This window comes from Colossoma macropomum, unplaced genomic scaffold (assembly GCF_904425465.1).
Source record: "Colossoma macropomum unplaced genomic scaffold, Colossoma_macropomum, whole genome shotgun sequence".
Lineage (NCBI taxonomy): Eukaryota > Metazoa > Chordata > Actinopteri > Characiformes > Serrasalmidae > Colossoma > Colossoma macropomum.
Window position 1 is genome coordinate 32642726 of NW_023494788.1, and position 15976 is coordinate 32658701.

At 38.5% G+C, this 15976-nt stretch overlaps 1 protein-coding gene across 1 annotated transcript in view; it reads right to left on the reverse strand.

Annotated features, from left to right (window-relative positions):
- LOC118807263 (connector enhancer of kinase suppressor of ras 2-like) overlaps positions 1-15976 on the reverse strand; it is a 124155-nt gene that overhangs the window by 56252 nt on the left and 51927 nt on the right. Inside the window, exons 3-7 of the mRNA XM_036569226.1 lie at positions 14123-14325; positions 13821-13908; positions 9084-9125; positions 3012-3131; positions 172-231 (exon numbers count right to left, since the gene is read on the reverse strand). Of these exons, the coding sequence (XP_036425119.1) occupies positions 172-231; positions 3012-3131; positions 9084-9125; positions 13821-13908; positions 14123-14325 (513 nt within the window). The remainder of the gene's footprint in view (positions 1-171; positions 232-3011; positions 3132-9083; positions 9126-13820; positions 13909-14122; positions 14326-15976) is intronic.

Sequence of the window (15976 nt, forward strand, 5' to 3'; positions counted from 1 at the left end):
GGCGGAAGTGTCTGAGAAGTGCTGCCTTGCCCTCGGCCCCGCATGTGTTGTTTTCTCACATGTCGTTGTGAGGGCTGCTCTTAATCTTTCATGAGCTTCCCTTCTGAGTGCCACTGTCAGCAGCTAGCGCCCCCCCCCTTCTTTCCCACCATTCGGGACGCAGTCACTTACGTTTTCCGTGGTGCCTGTGATCACGTGAAGCCCGTCGTATGTCGACTTGATGTACATGCCCTGGAGATGGTGATAGCGTTGGCCAGGGAGAGAGGATGAAAGTGGTGTTACACAAAATACAAAAAAGGTGCACAATACAAAAAAACAAAGCAATGGATACAGACAGTTGGCATCTGTTGAGGCACAATTTGAGAAAGCCATCTTCTAGCCCTGGGCCCATCAGTTAGCAGCCAGTGGGCTAAATCCAGCCTGTGAGCAAGTTTCAACTGGCCTCAAGCTGTCCCCCAACACATATTTTCTGTTCTATTAAAATTAAGCACTGGGAACTGTCATACCACTGAAACCTACTGAAATGTATTACTACATATAGGGGACGTTCTAAGATATTTAATAGAAAGTGACTACCATATCTAGGGGATTTCTGATGTTACATTAATAGTAGTATAATTGTGTATTGTGAAGCATACATGTAACTTTCAAGGTAATGTTATTTAGTTTTTACATCCTGCCACGATCTGCCCATTATAATTATGTTTTTTGGCTGCAATAATAGTACGAATACAGTACTGTGAAAAGTCACATTTAACAATCTGCAACACACAGACAACATAACATTGCTTTGCCAACTTAAATGCCTGGTGAAAAAGCAAGTTAGCTTGCAAATTATGTAACATCAGGCTAATGTTATTAACGTTAAATCTTTTTCCAAGGTTGGCAGATCTGCTTTAAGTTAACTCAATTCACAATTTCAACTGTCAACATTCTCTCCAGCCCGTTTGCCTTCGCAAAAAAGTTAAAACACTGTCCTCCCTTGTGAAACCAGTAAGACGAAATGAGGAGAGGCAACGAGAGAGATAAAAACATTTTGTGTTACTATCGGTTTGAACCCAGTGCTATGATTGGTCAAACTCTTCCTTTGTTTTCTGGAAGGCTAGACGCTGATGCCTCTTGCTATTAGATTTGAATACTGCACATACACTATTGAACTCAAAAGCGTCACCAGATTTTTGCATAGTTCAGCGTGACAAATATCAGCGTACTTTGGCATGAAAATGCGTACCTGCTGCAGAAAGGTTGGCCGATTCTGTATTTTCTAAATGAAAATATATTTACTTTTCCATGCTTATGACAGCTCTACTTCAGACACAGACATTAATGGCCTGAAAAAGACATTCAAGTAATGTTGTTTTTCTCTTTTAAATGTCACATCCTGTGAAATCTGTAAATTCTTTAGTCTAGCATTGGTGTGGGTTTAGAAAGACTTTGGTTCATGCCAGTTTCTTCCCTTTCAATGCTGCACACAAAAGCTACTTTAGTGCTATTTTCAGCCTGCTAAACAGGAGAGGGTGAGTTAGTGTTGGAGTTATAAGTGAGGTCCATGAGCTGCGTCACTTCTAAAAATATTATTTTCAATGTCTGTGCCTGCATGTTTGAATTGTTTTTTATAAACACCAGGATGAAATCAGTGCAACACAGGCCTTTAGAACCGCTTGAACTGACTAACTGTTCATGTCAGTATGAAGTGGAAATCATAATTTGTTTTCCTTCTGTTAATTGTATTTCTGAGTAAAACATGGAATCAGGGAGCATCTCTGAGCTAGCTAAAAAATTTCTCTTGGTAGGGAGAGGGCGGTGAAAGAGGAAGGTGAAACATGATATTGGTTAATATTACTTTTCCCACCTGCTGGTGCTGTAGTCAAGAATCAGAAGATGGTGTGGAGATGGCAAAATCATTCCACTTTGAAGGAAGATCATAGGAAAACAAGAATTTTGTTTTTAAATGATGATGAATCATGCTTAATGTGAACAGGGGCACAAACAACCAGAGCAAAAAGGTCAGTGAGTGGGTGAATGAATGAGTGTCCAGCAGTACAGAGCCTGTCTGTTAAAGTGCTTAAGAGGTCTGTGTGTACGTGTACGTGTGTAAGTAGTCAAATCTATTTGGTGACCCCTGCGTTCATCAGTTGCCAGTTTCTGACCCTGCTGATGATCTTGTCTGGATATTTTTAAGGGTTGGAGCAGTCTAAACTTAGCATTGACACTAGATATGGATTTTTTGTGAAAAATGTTGTAACACTTCCAAAAGTTTGTCGATGTAGGTTATGGATATGGATTTTGCCAGACATAATTTATGAATGTTGACAAAGCTTTTTTGTATTTAAAAAAAATTGTGAAAATCCAAATAGAAACAAGAATGCATTTATGCATAAATTTATTGTCGTGTGATAGAATTATCTCACATTTCTCTTTCATGAAACACAAACACAACTTATTTTTATCAATAAACCAAAAGTTATTTGGTCAAAAAAGCATTTTTTTGCAGGAAATGATATTATGTCATAAAGCATTTTTATCACAAAAAGTCTAAAACTAGCTGCTTTTTATGCATTTTCATTTTATCACTATTACACAGCCATTGATATATTCACACACACTTCTGTACCTGACACACTTGTGCCACCGCTACCATACCACTACCATGTCACTGCTGTGTTAAGAATAGCCCAACAACACAATGATATCTGGTCAACAGGGTTGGTTCTCAGAAACTGCCCAGCAATAAAGGAGGTAGTGTATATTCTGGTTTATGGGTGAAAGGAGGGGGATGCTTTGAAGAATGTGAAATAAAGACTTTAGTCACTGCATACCTCTAAATTTATTATTTCTTAGTTTTGATGTCGTCACTATTACTCTAAATGTGGAAAATGGTAATGTCAAAACATTCCTAGTATTGTTTAAGCTTTTAATGTTATGAGTTTTAAGTGTAAAAAGTAAACAGAGATTTAAGCCGCATGTGGAACATCTGAGATTAAGTGTGATTAGTATTAATTCTGACGTACCAGGCCTTCGCTGGGCATAATGTTGGTCAGGTGCACCACCTCCAAGTGAGCTGACTGGGACACTAGCGAGTCAGAGGACAGTGAGATGATGTGGTCACATATTCCAGACAATGTTTTGCACTGCAGAGAGAGGAGAGTGAGAGAGAAAAAAGAAAGAGGAGAGACAATTTCACAGATTATTGAAAGGTTAAAATAACACTGATCCATAATGTATGATATAAATCTAGTTTTATATGGGCATGTCCAGACTTGTGGTGCTCTACACAAGACCCTTTTTATTGCTAGTGCTTTTACCAGTACATAGACCTACATGTGTTTTCGTTTTAAATAATCTAGGCTTCTATTACTTCATTTCCTTCTTTATATCCTTCTTTTTTTTTAAACAATGCATTAAACAGAACTTCATATAAATGAGTTTCTGTTCTTTTCTGAGTACAGAGAAATGGGTCAAAATAACTGACCATACAATACATATGCAGTAGATGGAGGCAAGGTTAACAAATACTAAATTATTTCTTTAAATTTAACACAATCAAATGGTTAAGTCAACAACTGTTTTTGAGATAGAGCTGCAAGCCCTATGCTATTTATTTATTTATTTTTATTTCCCCACTTGCATCATCAAGCAACAAAGCTTGCATGAAATTATCTCCCAATCTGACCTGATTTTTAATGAGCAATTACAGGATTAAAGCTCTCCGCAGTGTGCAGTGAGTCGACGCCCTTCAAAGATGCACTCCGGCAGCTCTTCACCAGCATTTAACAGCCTGCGCTGACAATTATCAACTACATGCTGTCACTCATTTGTGCACCGAGTTATGAATTTGTATGTGCAGTGGCTGAGGATTTTTCCTCAAATCACTTAGGCAATAAAATTGATTCTATGCACCAAATATCCAAAATTATTTCATGATCTACTTAAACTCTAAACACTATTTGTTTCTTATGACACACATTACAAGTTTACTGAACATTTTGTGTAAAATAAGCTACACATGTGGTCATTAAGGAGGTGTTTTTCCTTTGGGCACGGCAAAGTATGGCTGTCTTCATTTCCACTGCGAACTGGGGTGTATCAGAGAAGCTACAAACAGTGCAGCTCACAGATTCCCAATCTTACCTGACTGGATAAATGCACTGATTGGATAAATGCAGTCATCACAAAATCGTCACGTACCATCAGTCGAGTAGGACCTTTCTAAAAACTAGCTAGCCAGAATCACTGTCTTTGACTCTTCTCATAAAAATAAGACGATCAGAAGTTGATGATCCTCAATTGTTGCTACTATTGTCTGTGTTCACTATTAACTCTAACACTGTGTGAGAAATCATGTGACCACCAACCTCAAGAGAACCTTGCCTGTTTTCAAGGGTACTGTGATTCCATGGAAATGGACACTGGACCAGGGTAGGTACAGTTCTGGGTTCTTATTAGTAACTGCATTGTATTGTACCATACTGCTCAGTGAAAAGACACTTTTAGAATGCACTAGCATTCAACACAGTTAACTCAAGTTATCCAAGCCTGAACTCAATCACCCGTTAAACATTAACACCCAGCTGTCCAGGTGTAAACCCTATAAAATTGTTAACGTACATCAGAACTTCAGAATCAATCACCAGGCCACGAGGAGATCTGCATAAAAAGGCTTATGTAGCACAATATAATTCTAAATACTTTACTTTAAATGTAAAGTAAACTTTAAATGTAGGTATGATATGATAAAGCCTTTTGTGCTGTTTTTGAATAGGATTTTGGCCAATGTTCCATAAAGCTTGTCCAACCTCATGACAGTTGCATAGATCAGTCAACTGTTCGCTAATTTTTAAAATCATGTGTGGTAAGGAACAACTTACATTTGAAATAGAGGGCAACAGATGTGATTTTCTGGGCTGATATTGATATGGATTATTGGTAGATGAGGAGACAGATTTATTTACCAATATTCATTTGCAAACAATTTATATAGTGTAAAAATGTATAGGAACACAGTTCCCACACAAAGTGAGCATCATGTGAGCGTAATGTTTGTTGAAATAATTACAATAAACATTTGTACATTATAAAAATAAAGTACATGGAGTTTAAAGACTGTATATATTTGGAAAGCATGTGTATATTTAATAGTACATATTAAAAGTTTAAAACTTTAAAATGGTAAAAAAATAAACTTTTGAATATATCTCTTTAAAATGATACAAAATAAAACGATTCATTTAAATAAATAGTGCCCCACAGTCAAGCATAGAAACAATCGCAAACATAGTTTAGCAGGCAGAGATTTTGCTTTCGCTCAACACGTGGTCCATGTATCAACCAATCCACAGCCTTACTGGACTTGTCGGAATAAGTATGACTTGTCCAGACCAATCCAGTAAGGCAGTTGGAGGGACTTTGAGCCAGGAGAGTTTCGATCAGTGATGGCTGCATTACAGATGCGCATAAATGATAATGATATTAAAGTTTGTTATTGGCAAGAAAACGTGAACATGATAAAATATTGATAAATATTGGATACAATTATAGCCCAACCCTTAGCCTAAAATTAGACTTTATTTGATTTGTGTCTTAAGGTCGGAGACATGTCCATGCTGACAGTATGTGTGAAGTAAGGGCATCCAAACTGCAAGCCAGACAGACATTTCTGAATGCTGCCAAATGCATTCACCCTGCCACCATTACACTCTATGCCTCTCTATATCTCTCTCTCTCACTTGCTCTTTCTTCTTCCTCCAATCTTCATCTCTTGCTCACACATATACACTAGGAAAGACAACTAGGACATAATTATGTAATCCATTTCATCATCATGCATGAACACCCCACCCCGCTCTTTCCACATATGCACACACATACACGCGCACGCACAACTAGGGCAAGCTTACATAACGTTCTGCGTCCTTATGCATGTGTGAACATAAGCATGGGCCCATATCTATGCTCAGATATGAGGCAGAAATAAACACACACACACACTATGTCTCTATCCATGTGACTGCTGTAGGCGTGTCCTCGAGGGACAGGGACCAGCAGTGAGGTTTTGCAATATTGAACACCAACTGCCAACCAATAAACATAAAAATGCTGTTTTAGAGGAATCTTGGGGCACACTTATGAATAAGCTATCCATCTATTGAGTGGTCTCTAAACATTCATACTGTGCTCAGTGTGTGTGTGTGTGTGTGTGTGTGTGTGTGTGTGTGTGTGTGATAGAGGTGGGATCTCGAGTTACATGACTTGGACTGAAGTCAGACTTGAGTCACTTGAGCCACAATTTGACCAACAATGACAATACAACTACAATCATTTTTATTCAAAGTTTCACAAACTGTACTGCACTAAATCCAATTAAACAGGCCTAATATGCTCACTTTGTAAAGAAAAAAATGAAATAAATAAGTCATTTAGAAAGCCATGCTTTACATATATAAAAACACAAGACATTTCTGTCGTTATAGCAGAGTGTCACTGTAATTCAGCTATAGATGCCTTTGGAAATAAATTATTCATTCATTTTCAGAATTTTCAAAATGTAACTAACCACTGAGACGCTTAAGCTGTACAGAGAATGCTGTAAATATTTCTCAGATGATAAATGATAGTCTGGGAAATCCACAGCAGAAAGAGTGGGGAATTTACAGTACTGCTGCCTAATGGCTTTTTAAAGGCCCCATAATAGCCCAATATTTCAACAATAAAAGTGAATTAAACATTGTGTACATGTTATTTAATATTATTTGGTACCTTTTACTGATCCTGCTTTCTTGATCATAAAAGGGGATCAGAGGAACTTTCTCTACTTCTAAAAGTTCCAGGGCTAGAATTAACTTAGCTGCTCTAGGTTAAAACCCAGTCACTTTTGCTTGGTTATTTTACTGCAGAGAGTCACAGTAAAGCAAGTTGAAGTTCTATAGCACATCATCATTTATTTTCATTCAGTTCCATGAACTCAAGCTAAACCTAAGGTAAAGTAAATAGAAGAGGACAAGCCATGGGTAGGTAAAACTAGCACTACAGAGTGTAGCAGAGAGAACAGGCAGCTTTTTAACAAAGTTATTTCTTGTCAACAGAAAAAACCTGATTCTTTGAACACCCGCCTGCACACTTCTTAAAGGAACATGAACCCCAATTTCAAATATTTAGCAAGCTGTTTAACTTTAGATTCCTTTCTAGTTCTCTGTCAGTTCCCCAACATGCAGAATGTCATCTTTTAATCATTGTCTTCGTGTTACTTGTCAATCATTGATGTTATCCAATTATGTCACCACATTGCCCAGGCGTAGGACAGACCTATTACAGCAACTTTATTAATTGCCAGTTACTATGATTATGCTTTGCCTATTTATTTCATTACAGAGGTGAAGGGAGATGAGCTTTAGAACTGGCGTCTGTTGTTTTAAACTAGCAGTTGTCTTTTCTTAAAAAAAGTAAAATTTTTTTATACACATGGGAAAAACGTGAGGTGTCTAAAAATGAATTCATACAGTCTTTTTTTTTGTAAGGGTTTAGTTAAGATTTCACACCGTGCAACAAGATGAATTTTCAAGGGGAGGCAATTTATTTGGAAGGATAATAAATAAATAAAAAAACACCTGTGTTTTCAATGTTCTGCATTATACTGCTAACATGCTATCATTAGATAGGCAATTCTATCATTTTTGGTGTTTATTGTTGAAATGGCATTAAAACTGAAGAATGCATATTGGCTTTTTTAGGACTCAAAGTTTAGAACTTGCCTGTACTGATGCAGGACTTGACTTCAGACTCACTTGTTCTGACTTGGGACTCAGGCCTTGAGTGTCAAGACTTGAGACTCGTGACTTGCAACTCAGTGGCTTGTTCCCACCTCTAGAGTGTCTGTGTGTGTGTATCTATTTAGCAAATGGTCTTTGGTTAAAAATGGAAGATAATGCATAAAATGTCTATTTAATATATCTTAGGGTGTACCTCGGAAGCACGAGGAACTGTAAAACAATACAGGAAAAACTTGCCAAATTGGAAAAAGTGCAGAGTTACAATGACCTCATTCAACCTGCTCAGCAGTACTGGAGTCTGAATGTGCTGACCTAACAAATAACATTTTGGCAATCAATAACAAGGGCTGTTAAAGTAACCCACGATGGGTGAATTCTTTTTTTTTAAAACGCTGTAAGTGTGGCCCCCTGAAAATCAATGCATGGCATGCATTTTTCTTTTTTGAAAAAGATCAAACAATCCTGCAAAACAAACCGAGAACAAGGCTTTCCTTCAGCAAAAGTGCTTTAGGTGGTTGTAGTGTTGGCGGAGGTTTGTCTGTGCAGTCGTAGAATCAGCTGGGCTAGGTAATTATCCTAAACAGGTTGGGTTGGCTAAAGTTCAGGTCTATAGGAAGATCAAACCCGTATCTTGAATGTGTACTTTTCGTATATTTATCTTTGCTTGTTTCAGTGAGCTATGAGTGAGGGAAAAAATAAGCAAAATGTAAGAAGAGAGACTGAAGGTGTGTGCACCACAGGGGACATAGGAGGGTTAAATGAAGTCGTACAACGTCAAACTGCATCAGATTCCACTCAGTAGGTGTAATTGTAACTCTACAGGAGTGAATTTAACACTGGTGATTTGTAGAGGTAGGAGGTGGAAAGAGTAAGGCGCTTGGGGCTCTGCAGTAGGACGGAGCTTTACTGAAAATGGGTCAGGCCTCAGCTGGCCTCCCCCTCCACCACACTATCTCACAATGGAGCCAAGGCAAGAGAGCAGGACTAGTGCAAAATGCACACACTCATAGTTTACAGAAAAACTGCCAGCCAAACAAGTGGCGTGTTGGGACTTAATGGTGTTTGTTCTACCAAAATAGTAGCAGGTCGTTGCCTCAGAAAAAAAGCCATTCCTCACCTCCTTTATTTAATGTATTCAGTACATACAGCATTGTACATATAGCATTGTGTTCCCAAGAGCATGAATTTAGAGTGAAACCTTCCAGAAATAACCAGACAGCCAAGAATACTGTCTTTTTCAGTAAGTTTAAATAAAGACTTCAGAAGGCACAAGACATTTGAGCAGAGACAGAGAGACAGTGAGAGAGAGGTACTCACCACATGAAGAATCTTGTTTTCGGTTTCATACACGGTGCAGTCCTGTGGACACACAGACAGATCAGAGGAAATCAGGCAAAAGAGCCTATCGCCTCTAATGAAGGCAAGAAGGCATGGCTATGTCATGTGAAATCGTTAGCATTTGCACAAAGGAGTCCCACTGGAGGCTAGTAACCAGTGCGCTAAAGGGCAACACAGGGAATCAATCGTCTGCCTGACAAATCTCAACAGCCATCACAAAACTGTGCCATTTAAGCCTAATCGTCATGGCTGAGAACATGATGCAAACAGTTTTGTTATACACAGGTACACCTGCCCAGCATGAATCTTCTTAAAACACCATTTCAACACAACTACATCAAGAAAAGGAAAAACTGAACTCCTCACAACAAACCTGCAGTGAGAATGGCCGTGGCAGTAAATTTGTCAGAAATGTTGTTGCTGAGGAACATATAATAACTGAAACACACTATCCTGATCATCTGGATCACTCCTGAAGTTGGATTTAACTATGTGGAAAACCACTCTCACAGCTCAATGACAAAACAACTTACATGATTATGCTGTCTGTAAGGTAAGCTAACATTATCTGGGTGACTTTTTACGCTAAAAATCATTTTAATATGACTAATGGTAAATAACATCACAAAAAAGTAAAGATCAGTTGGCTAACTAGTTAGCTTTTCTTAACTTACCTTAGATTAAATATTGTATGTAAAGATGACTATTAATGTGCTCATACACGTCATTGTAAATTTTGAAAAAGAACAGCAAGTCTTCCTCAGCATCTTACAATGCTCTGATCAGTTTTCCTGCCAATGTTAGCTCATCTGAAGGGGCAGCTTCTGTTGCTAAAATCTCCCCCTTACTAGACGTCAAAACCTACTGCTTTAACGTTATGTGACTAAATGATTTACATGGTATGATTAATGTAAACAAGATTTCTACTTTTTTTTTCACTTTCAGTTGGCCAACATTCATATTTTGTCAATTCTGAAACACCTATATCTGCACTGAATATCCTGTAAAGCCAGTTTCTTGTTTAATGAAAAATGATTCAAACTTATTAGCCTATTAGTACAGATGCTACCAAGTAGCCTGAGATGAAAGTTTGATGGACATAGCAATAAATAAGAAAGGCAGGACTTCTCAGAATTTTGAAAATAGTCAATTGAGCTGTTAAATTTAATTTTACTCTATGAAAGCTTCGCTGTATTCTCTAACTACGCACAGAGGTCAGAAAGGTTTAGGTTTAGCCAGCATAACAATAAAGGTTCCTAAGTGGTTCTTGACTTTAGGATACACCTTTAATTGGTATAGAACCTTTACATTATGTGGAGCAGTGATGGACCACCATCTTGTGAGGACTCTGGGCACAACCATCAATGGAGACTTTAAAAACTCTAAAAGTAACAGAAAAAACCTGAAAAAAGAAAACATTTCTCCATTTATTTAATTAATTTAGTCACTTTTATACAATTCAATTGACATTCGTTGATCTAATGTATACTGTATATTGCACTGTCCCAAATATTTTAGCTCCCTAGGGCCTTGTGGTCTCAGCCCCCAAAGCTCCTGGAAGTCAGGGGCCTGTGGGCACTGGCCCGGTCATTAATCCATTCCTGATGTGGATTATTTGAAGAACCGTTTATTACAAGGTTCTTTAGATAACTGAAGTTCTAGAAAGAACCCTTTTTGGCACGTTTTATTTTTTAAAGAATGTGAGTCATGATGTAGTCTGGGTCCTGGATCTGATTTCTGATGATGATGTGGTGGTGTAAAATAGATACACAAGCAGGAAAATGGATATGACATGTACAATCCTGCAACCAATGACAACGTTGGGGATCTTCAAAGCACAAGTGATGCAACTAAGCTTAATGGCATGATAAATCTGACTGAAGGTGACATTGTATAAGGGGTTCTATGCTGAGGAAGAGTGGAATAGGTAAATAGAGAATAGGTTATTAGATAGGGCGATAAGCGATGGCTCCCCTGTGAGCTGCCTCTAATCAAACAAGTCCTACTACCTGAGATTCTCCACCAGCCATCAGCCACAGGATGCTAATCTATAAAAGTGGATGAAACAGTCAATACATATGGCATGCAAAAGTTTGGGCACTTCCGGTCAAAAATTCAGTTACTGTGAATAGTTAAGTGAAAGAAGATGAACTGATCTCGAAAAAGCACAAAGTTTTCAAGATTTTAAGCAAGATTAGTGGATTTTTTTGTTTCGAACAATTTTCAAGTGAAAAAAAAGAAAGTCCCATGCAAAAGTTTGACCATCCCAGAAGATTTGAGCTCTTAGACTTAGAATTAGCTTGTTAGGGCTATGGCTTGTTCAGAATCTTCATTAGGCAAGGCCATGTGATGCAAATTTCAAACCTCTGATACCTCAAACCTTAGCTCAACAATCAGCAGCCATGGGCCCCCCTAAACAGCAGCCTAGTGCTCTGAAAATTAAAATAAAAAGCATTTTCAGACAATAATTTTCTCAGTTCATAATGTAATAACAAAATGGCAGGTGGAGGTCAAGCTGAGGTCTAGAAGACCAAGAAAACTTTGAGAGAACTGCACGTAGGATTGCTAGAAAACCAAATCAAAACCCTCATTTGACTGCAAAAGAGCTTCAGGAAGATTTAGATTTAACTCTGGAGTGGTGGTGCACTGTTCTGAGTCATCAGAAGAAAACCTTTCCTCCATCCTCACCACAAAATTCAACATCAGAAGTTTGCAAGGGGATTTCTAAACAAGACTGAAGTACTGTGGACTGAAGAAGCTGGCCACAATAAGCAAAAGTATTTCTGGAAAAAAAGGATTTTCACAAAAAGAATACCTGCAGCCAGTGGCACGGGAAACATTTCATTGGTAGAGGGAAGAATGGATTCAATTAAATACCAGCAAATTCCAGAAGCAAAAATCACACTGTATAATAGCTGAAGATGTAAAGAGGATGGCTTCTACAACAGAATAATCATCCTAAACACACCTCAAAATCCATAATGGACTACCTCAAGAGGCATAAGCTTTTGGTCCTCACAGTCCCCTGACCTAAATGTTATCAAAAATCTATGGATAGACCATAAAAAATCAGTGTGTGCAATACAGCCCAATAATCTCACACAACTAGAAGCCTTTTGCAATGAAGAATGGGCAAAAATCCCCCCAAACAAGAAATGACAGACTCTTAGCTGGCTACAAAAGGCATTTACAATTTATGGTACTTGCAAAAGGGTGTTACTAAGTACTGACCATGCAGGGTGCCAAAACTTTTGCTGCAGGCCTTTTTCCTTTTTTGTTATTTTGAAACTGTAAAAGATGGAAACAAAAAAGTAATCTTGCTTAAAATATTAAATAAATGTGTCATCTTTAACTTTTCCTTTTAGAAATCAGGTAATATTTTACTCAGCATTTCACAGTAACAGAAATTTCGATCAGTTTGCCCAAACTTTTGCATGCCACTTTATATCCAGACCATACCACTAAGAAAACAATTACAGTGTTCATCAAGAACTAGTTTATATAGTTTAGGATACAGCAACAAAGACAGGACACATTGAGAACACTGTAGAAATCAGGGTGAGAGGTGAAATGAAGGGTAGCTTGATATTTCATCAGGGGAATCCTTATAGAGAACTAGCCTATATATATATACACACACAGTAGACAGACCTCCACATCTACCCTTGTAGTTACAGCCCTGTTTGATGTTCTGTATGGTCTTGATAACCCAGTTTCCACCTGGCTGTTCTTGGCCGAATGCTTTCGCCCAGCTCGGTTATCTCTTGAGCTCCAGGCATGTCAGCTTTGGACACATAAGCTGCCTTGGTCCTGAAGGAGGCCACTGGCCAGGCAATGTCCGGCCTCATTGTGCAAAAAGACTCCATGAACGGTTTTGTTTGTGGAGTATGGGAAAACAAGGCCTTTGGCTCAGACGGGTTTGGATCAGCATAGCAACGGTCCGCTAGGCCTCCGGCTAAGACCTTTGCTTCAGTAGGTGCCAGTGAAGCCACATGTTTCCTAAGCCTCAGCTTGGCCCTGCAGTGCAGTATCCTATGCCATAGCTTTCACAGATCAACTTTCATAGCAAGCAATGAATAAAATGGTTTGTTGCTAGCATGATCTCATGTATTGAGAGCTCGATTTTGGATTGATGTGATATCGCTTCAGATATTTATTATCAATATTTTCATTCTGTCTATGTGATATTTACCCACTCTTGGATTTCTCCATATAAAACAAACAAGTTATGATCAGGGCAGAGAACGTGCACACTTGCATAAGATGTGGCTATGTAGAATTGCACGGTTTCACTTTTCACTGGATATGCTGTGGAGTGTTTGGTTCAACCATGCACCTGCCATCAAGGTTGCCACATACATGGCCTAGTGACGTATCACCAGCAGTGCTGCTAATGCTACAGTGATGTGTGTTAACATCATGTCTGATATTCTAATATTCTATTCTCTGTTTGTAACTGCTGTAGAGAGTTTTGTTGGAGGGATTAAAAACTGATTCACAAACTACAATGCCGAGAGGTTGTCGGCTGAACCCTCCATGAAACTAAACCACTTCATTTACATCACACTAACAGGGCCCCTTGGCCTTTGTTTAAAATGAGATGAGTTAGCTTTAGCGTACATATTTCAGTAACCGAGATTTGAACCTAAAAGCAACAAATTGCAAACTCCTAAAATATGTTTCCAACAAAAACACTGAAAGCTGTGTAATAGATACCTGTTGTACTATTGTGGTTAACTCCAGGCACAGTTGAACAATGTTGTTTTTCAGTAGCGAATACTCTGTAACACTGACAAAGGGTGACCTATAAGCCAAAAAAGACATTGGGTGAATGGATTTATTTGTAATCCTGCACAGACCACAAGAAATGATCTGGAAGAAATCACAAACAGAAAATTGGCTTAACGCTACATATATATCTACAATACTGTCACTGAACAATAGAGTCAATAGAGTCACTGAATGTTATTGGTCTACTAATACTTGTTTGAAAGTAGTTAACTAGTGTTGTAACACACCTGTCAAGCCAGGCTAGTAGGTTTTTGGCAGCTCCTATGAGGTCTACCACTGAGGTGAGAAAGTCATTGGGCAGGCGTCGAGAAGCCCGTCCATCATAATGCCCACCCCTGCGTCGGCCCATGATGAAGTTCTGCAGGTTTTTTGCTGAGGCGTTGAGCTTATGTGAAAGGGTCCGCAGGTTCTCTGTTTCCAGACCATAGTTCTGAAAGAAATAAAAAAAAATTAAATAAATTAAATAGGGACAATATGTCAAGGTGAACTTTAAAGATAAAGTTTCCTAAGCAAATTGCTTTATGGTCTTTTGTCCTTTACAATGCCTATATCATAGGACATAGGTCAGGGGTGTCCAATCTTATCCGCAAAGGGCCTGTGTGGCTGCAGGGTTTCATTCAAATCAAGCAGGAACATATCTGATTTTACTTACTTAATCAATTGGTCTGTCTTTAAATGACAGATCATGTGAGCTCCTGCTTTGTAGTAATGAAACCTGCAGCCACACCGGCCCTTTCGGGGTAAGACTGGGCACCATTGATATAGCTGTATGAAGCAGATGGAAACATAGAATAGAACAGAAGGAAATATGCTACTTCAGACCATGTCTTCAACATATGAACATGGGCTGGACTTCTGGGCAGCTTCTGCTTTAGCTAGATGGCCAGACCTGCTTTTAATGAACAGAGACAGGACTGAGGATTGGGTGGTGGTGAATTACTAAAACTTTGCCTTGGGAATTGAAACGTACAACTGGATTCTTTAAGATGTTAGGTTGGAAGGAGGAGGAGCTTCAGGCATGATCTTCTTACCAAACTTTAATTATAACTCTATTTTGATGTATACTCTTAAAACCAAGGATGCCAGAAAATTATTTTTTTGAAATGATGATTTAGAGGATGATTTTTGTTACTTACAGAACGTTTCTGGAGCATTTTCACACTCTGTGGATATTTGGAAGAAAATGAATTGGTAAAAAAGATTTGCAGATTTATCTGCAAAGACTGTTCCCGAATTTGTTCCAAATATTTTTCCTTTGTATCTGTTTGTATTTGCTCAGTGTCATTCAACTAATACAGCATATCAAACAAACAAACAAACAATTTACTCATGTGTATCTATTCATCTACAGGCTAAAATAATCTACATATTATGTATCAGAAGGACTGCTGAATGGAGCTGTAAAACTGAGACAGACTATTCGACCTTGTGATTGGTGTTAGGTGGAGGCATGCTGTTCTCATCACAAAGCTTGCAGTATTTAGTCCTCGGTGTCTGTACAGCTCATTAATCAGAGCAGCCTTCATTAAGGGTTATCAGACTGTAATGAAAGACACTAAGATAGCGCAGCTATCAGCGGCAGGTCAACTCAGAGCCAATGTCACACATACTTTTTGTTGGACTGGGTATGCCATAGCACTATAGTGTCACTGGCTTAGTCATTTCACTTTATTGTTGATAAGCACAGTTCAGAATAATTGCAGATATAGACAGGCAAGGTGCTGTTGTTCTAAGATAAGAAAGCCACGTTTATTCACAGTGTCTCTGGGATTTATATATGACATGATATACTGAACAAATTAAAGTCTACTTTGGGATCTCACAGTGTTTACAGCCTGCTATGTGACCTGCTGCCCTATGCTGTAGATCTAACAGGCTGTTATATTTAGTTTATTTATGGCATTTTTCTGTTGCACAAAGTAACAGAACCTTTGGTATTAGAAAACTGGGACTGGGCTTTTTCCATTGGTCACTGGTCCAGCACTGAAGGTTCCAGGTTTATGTTTTTTGGTACCTTGTTACGACAGGTACAAACAGGACCTAATGGTACTCAAGGGTGTTCTCTTCTGTTTTTGCCAATA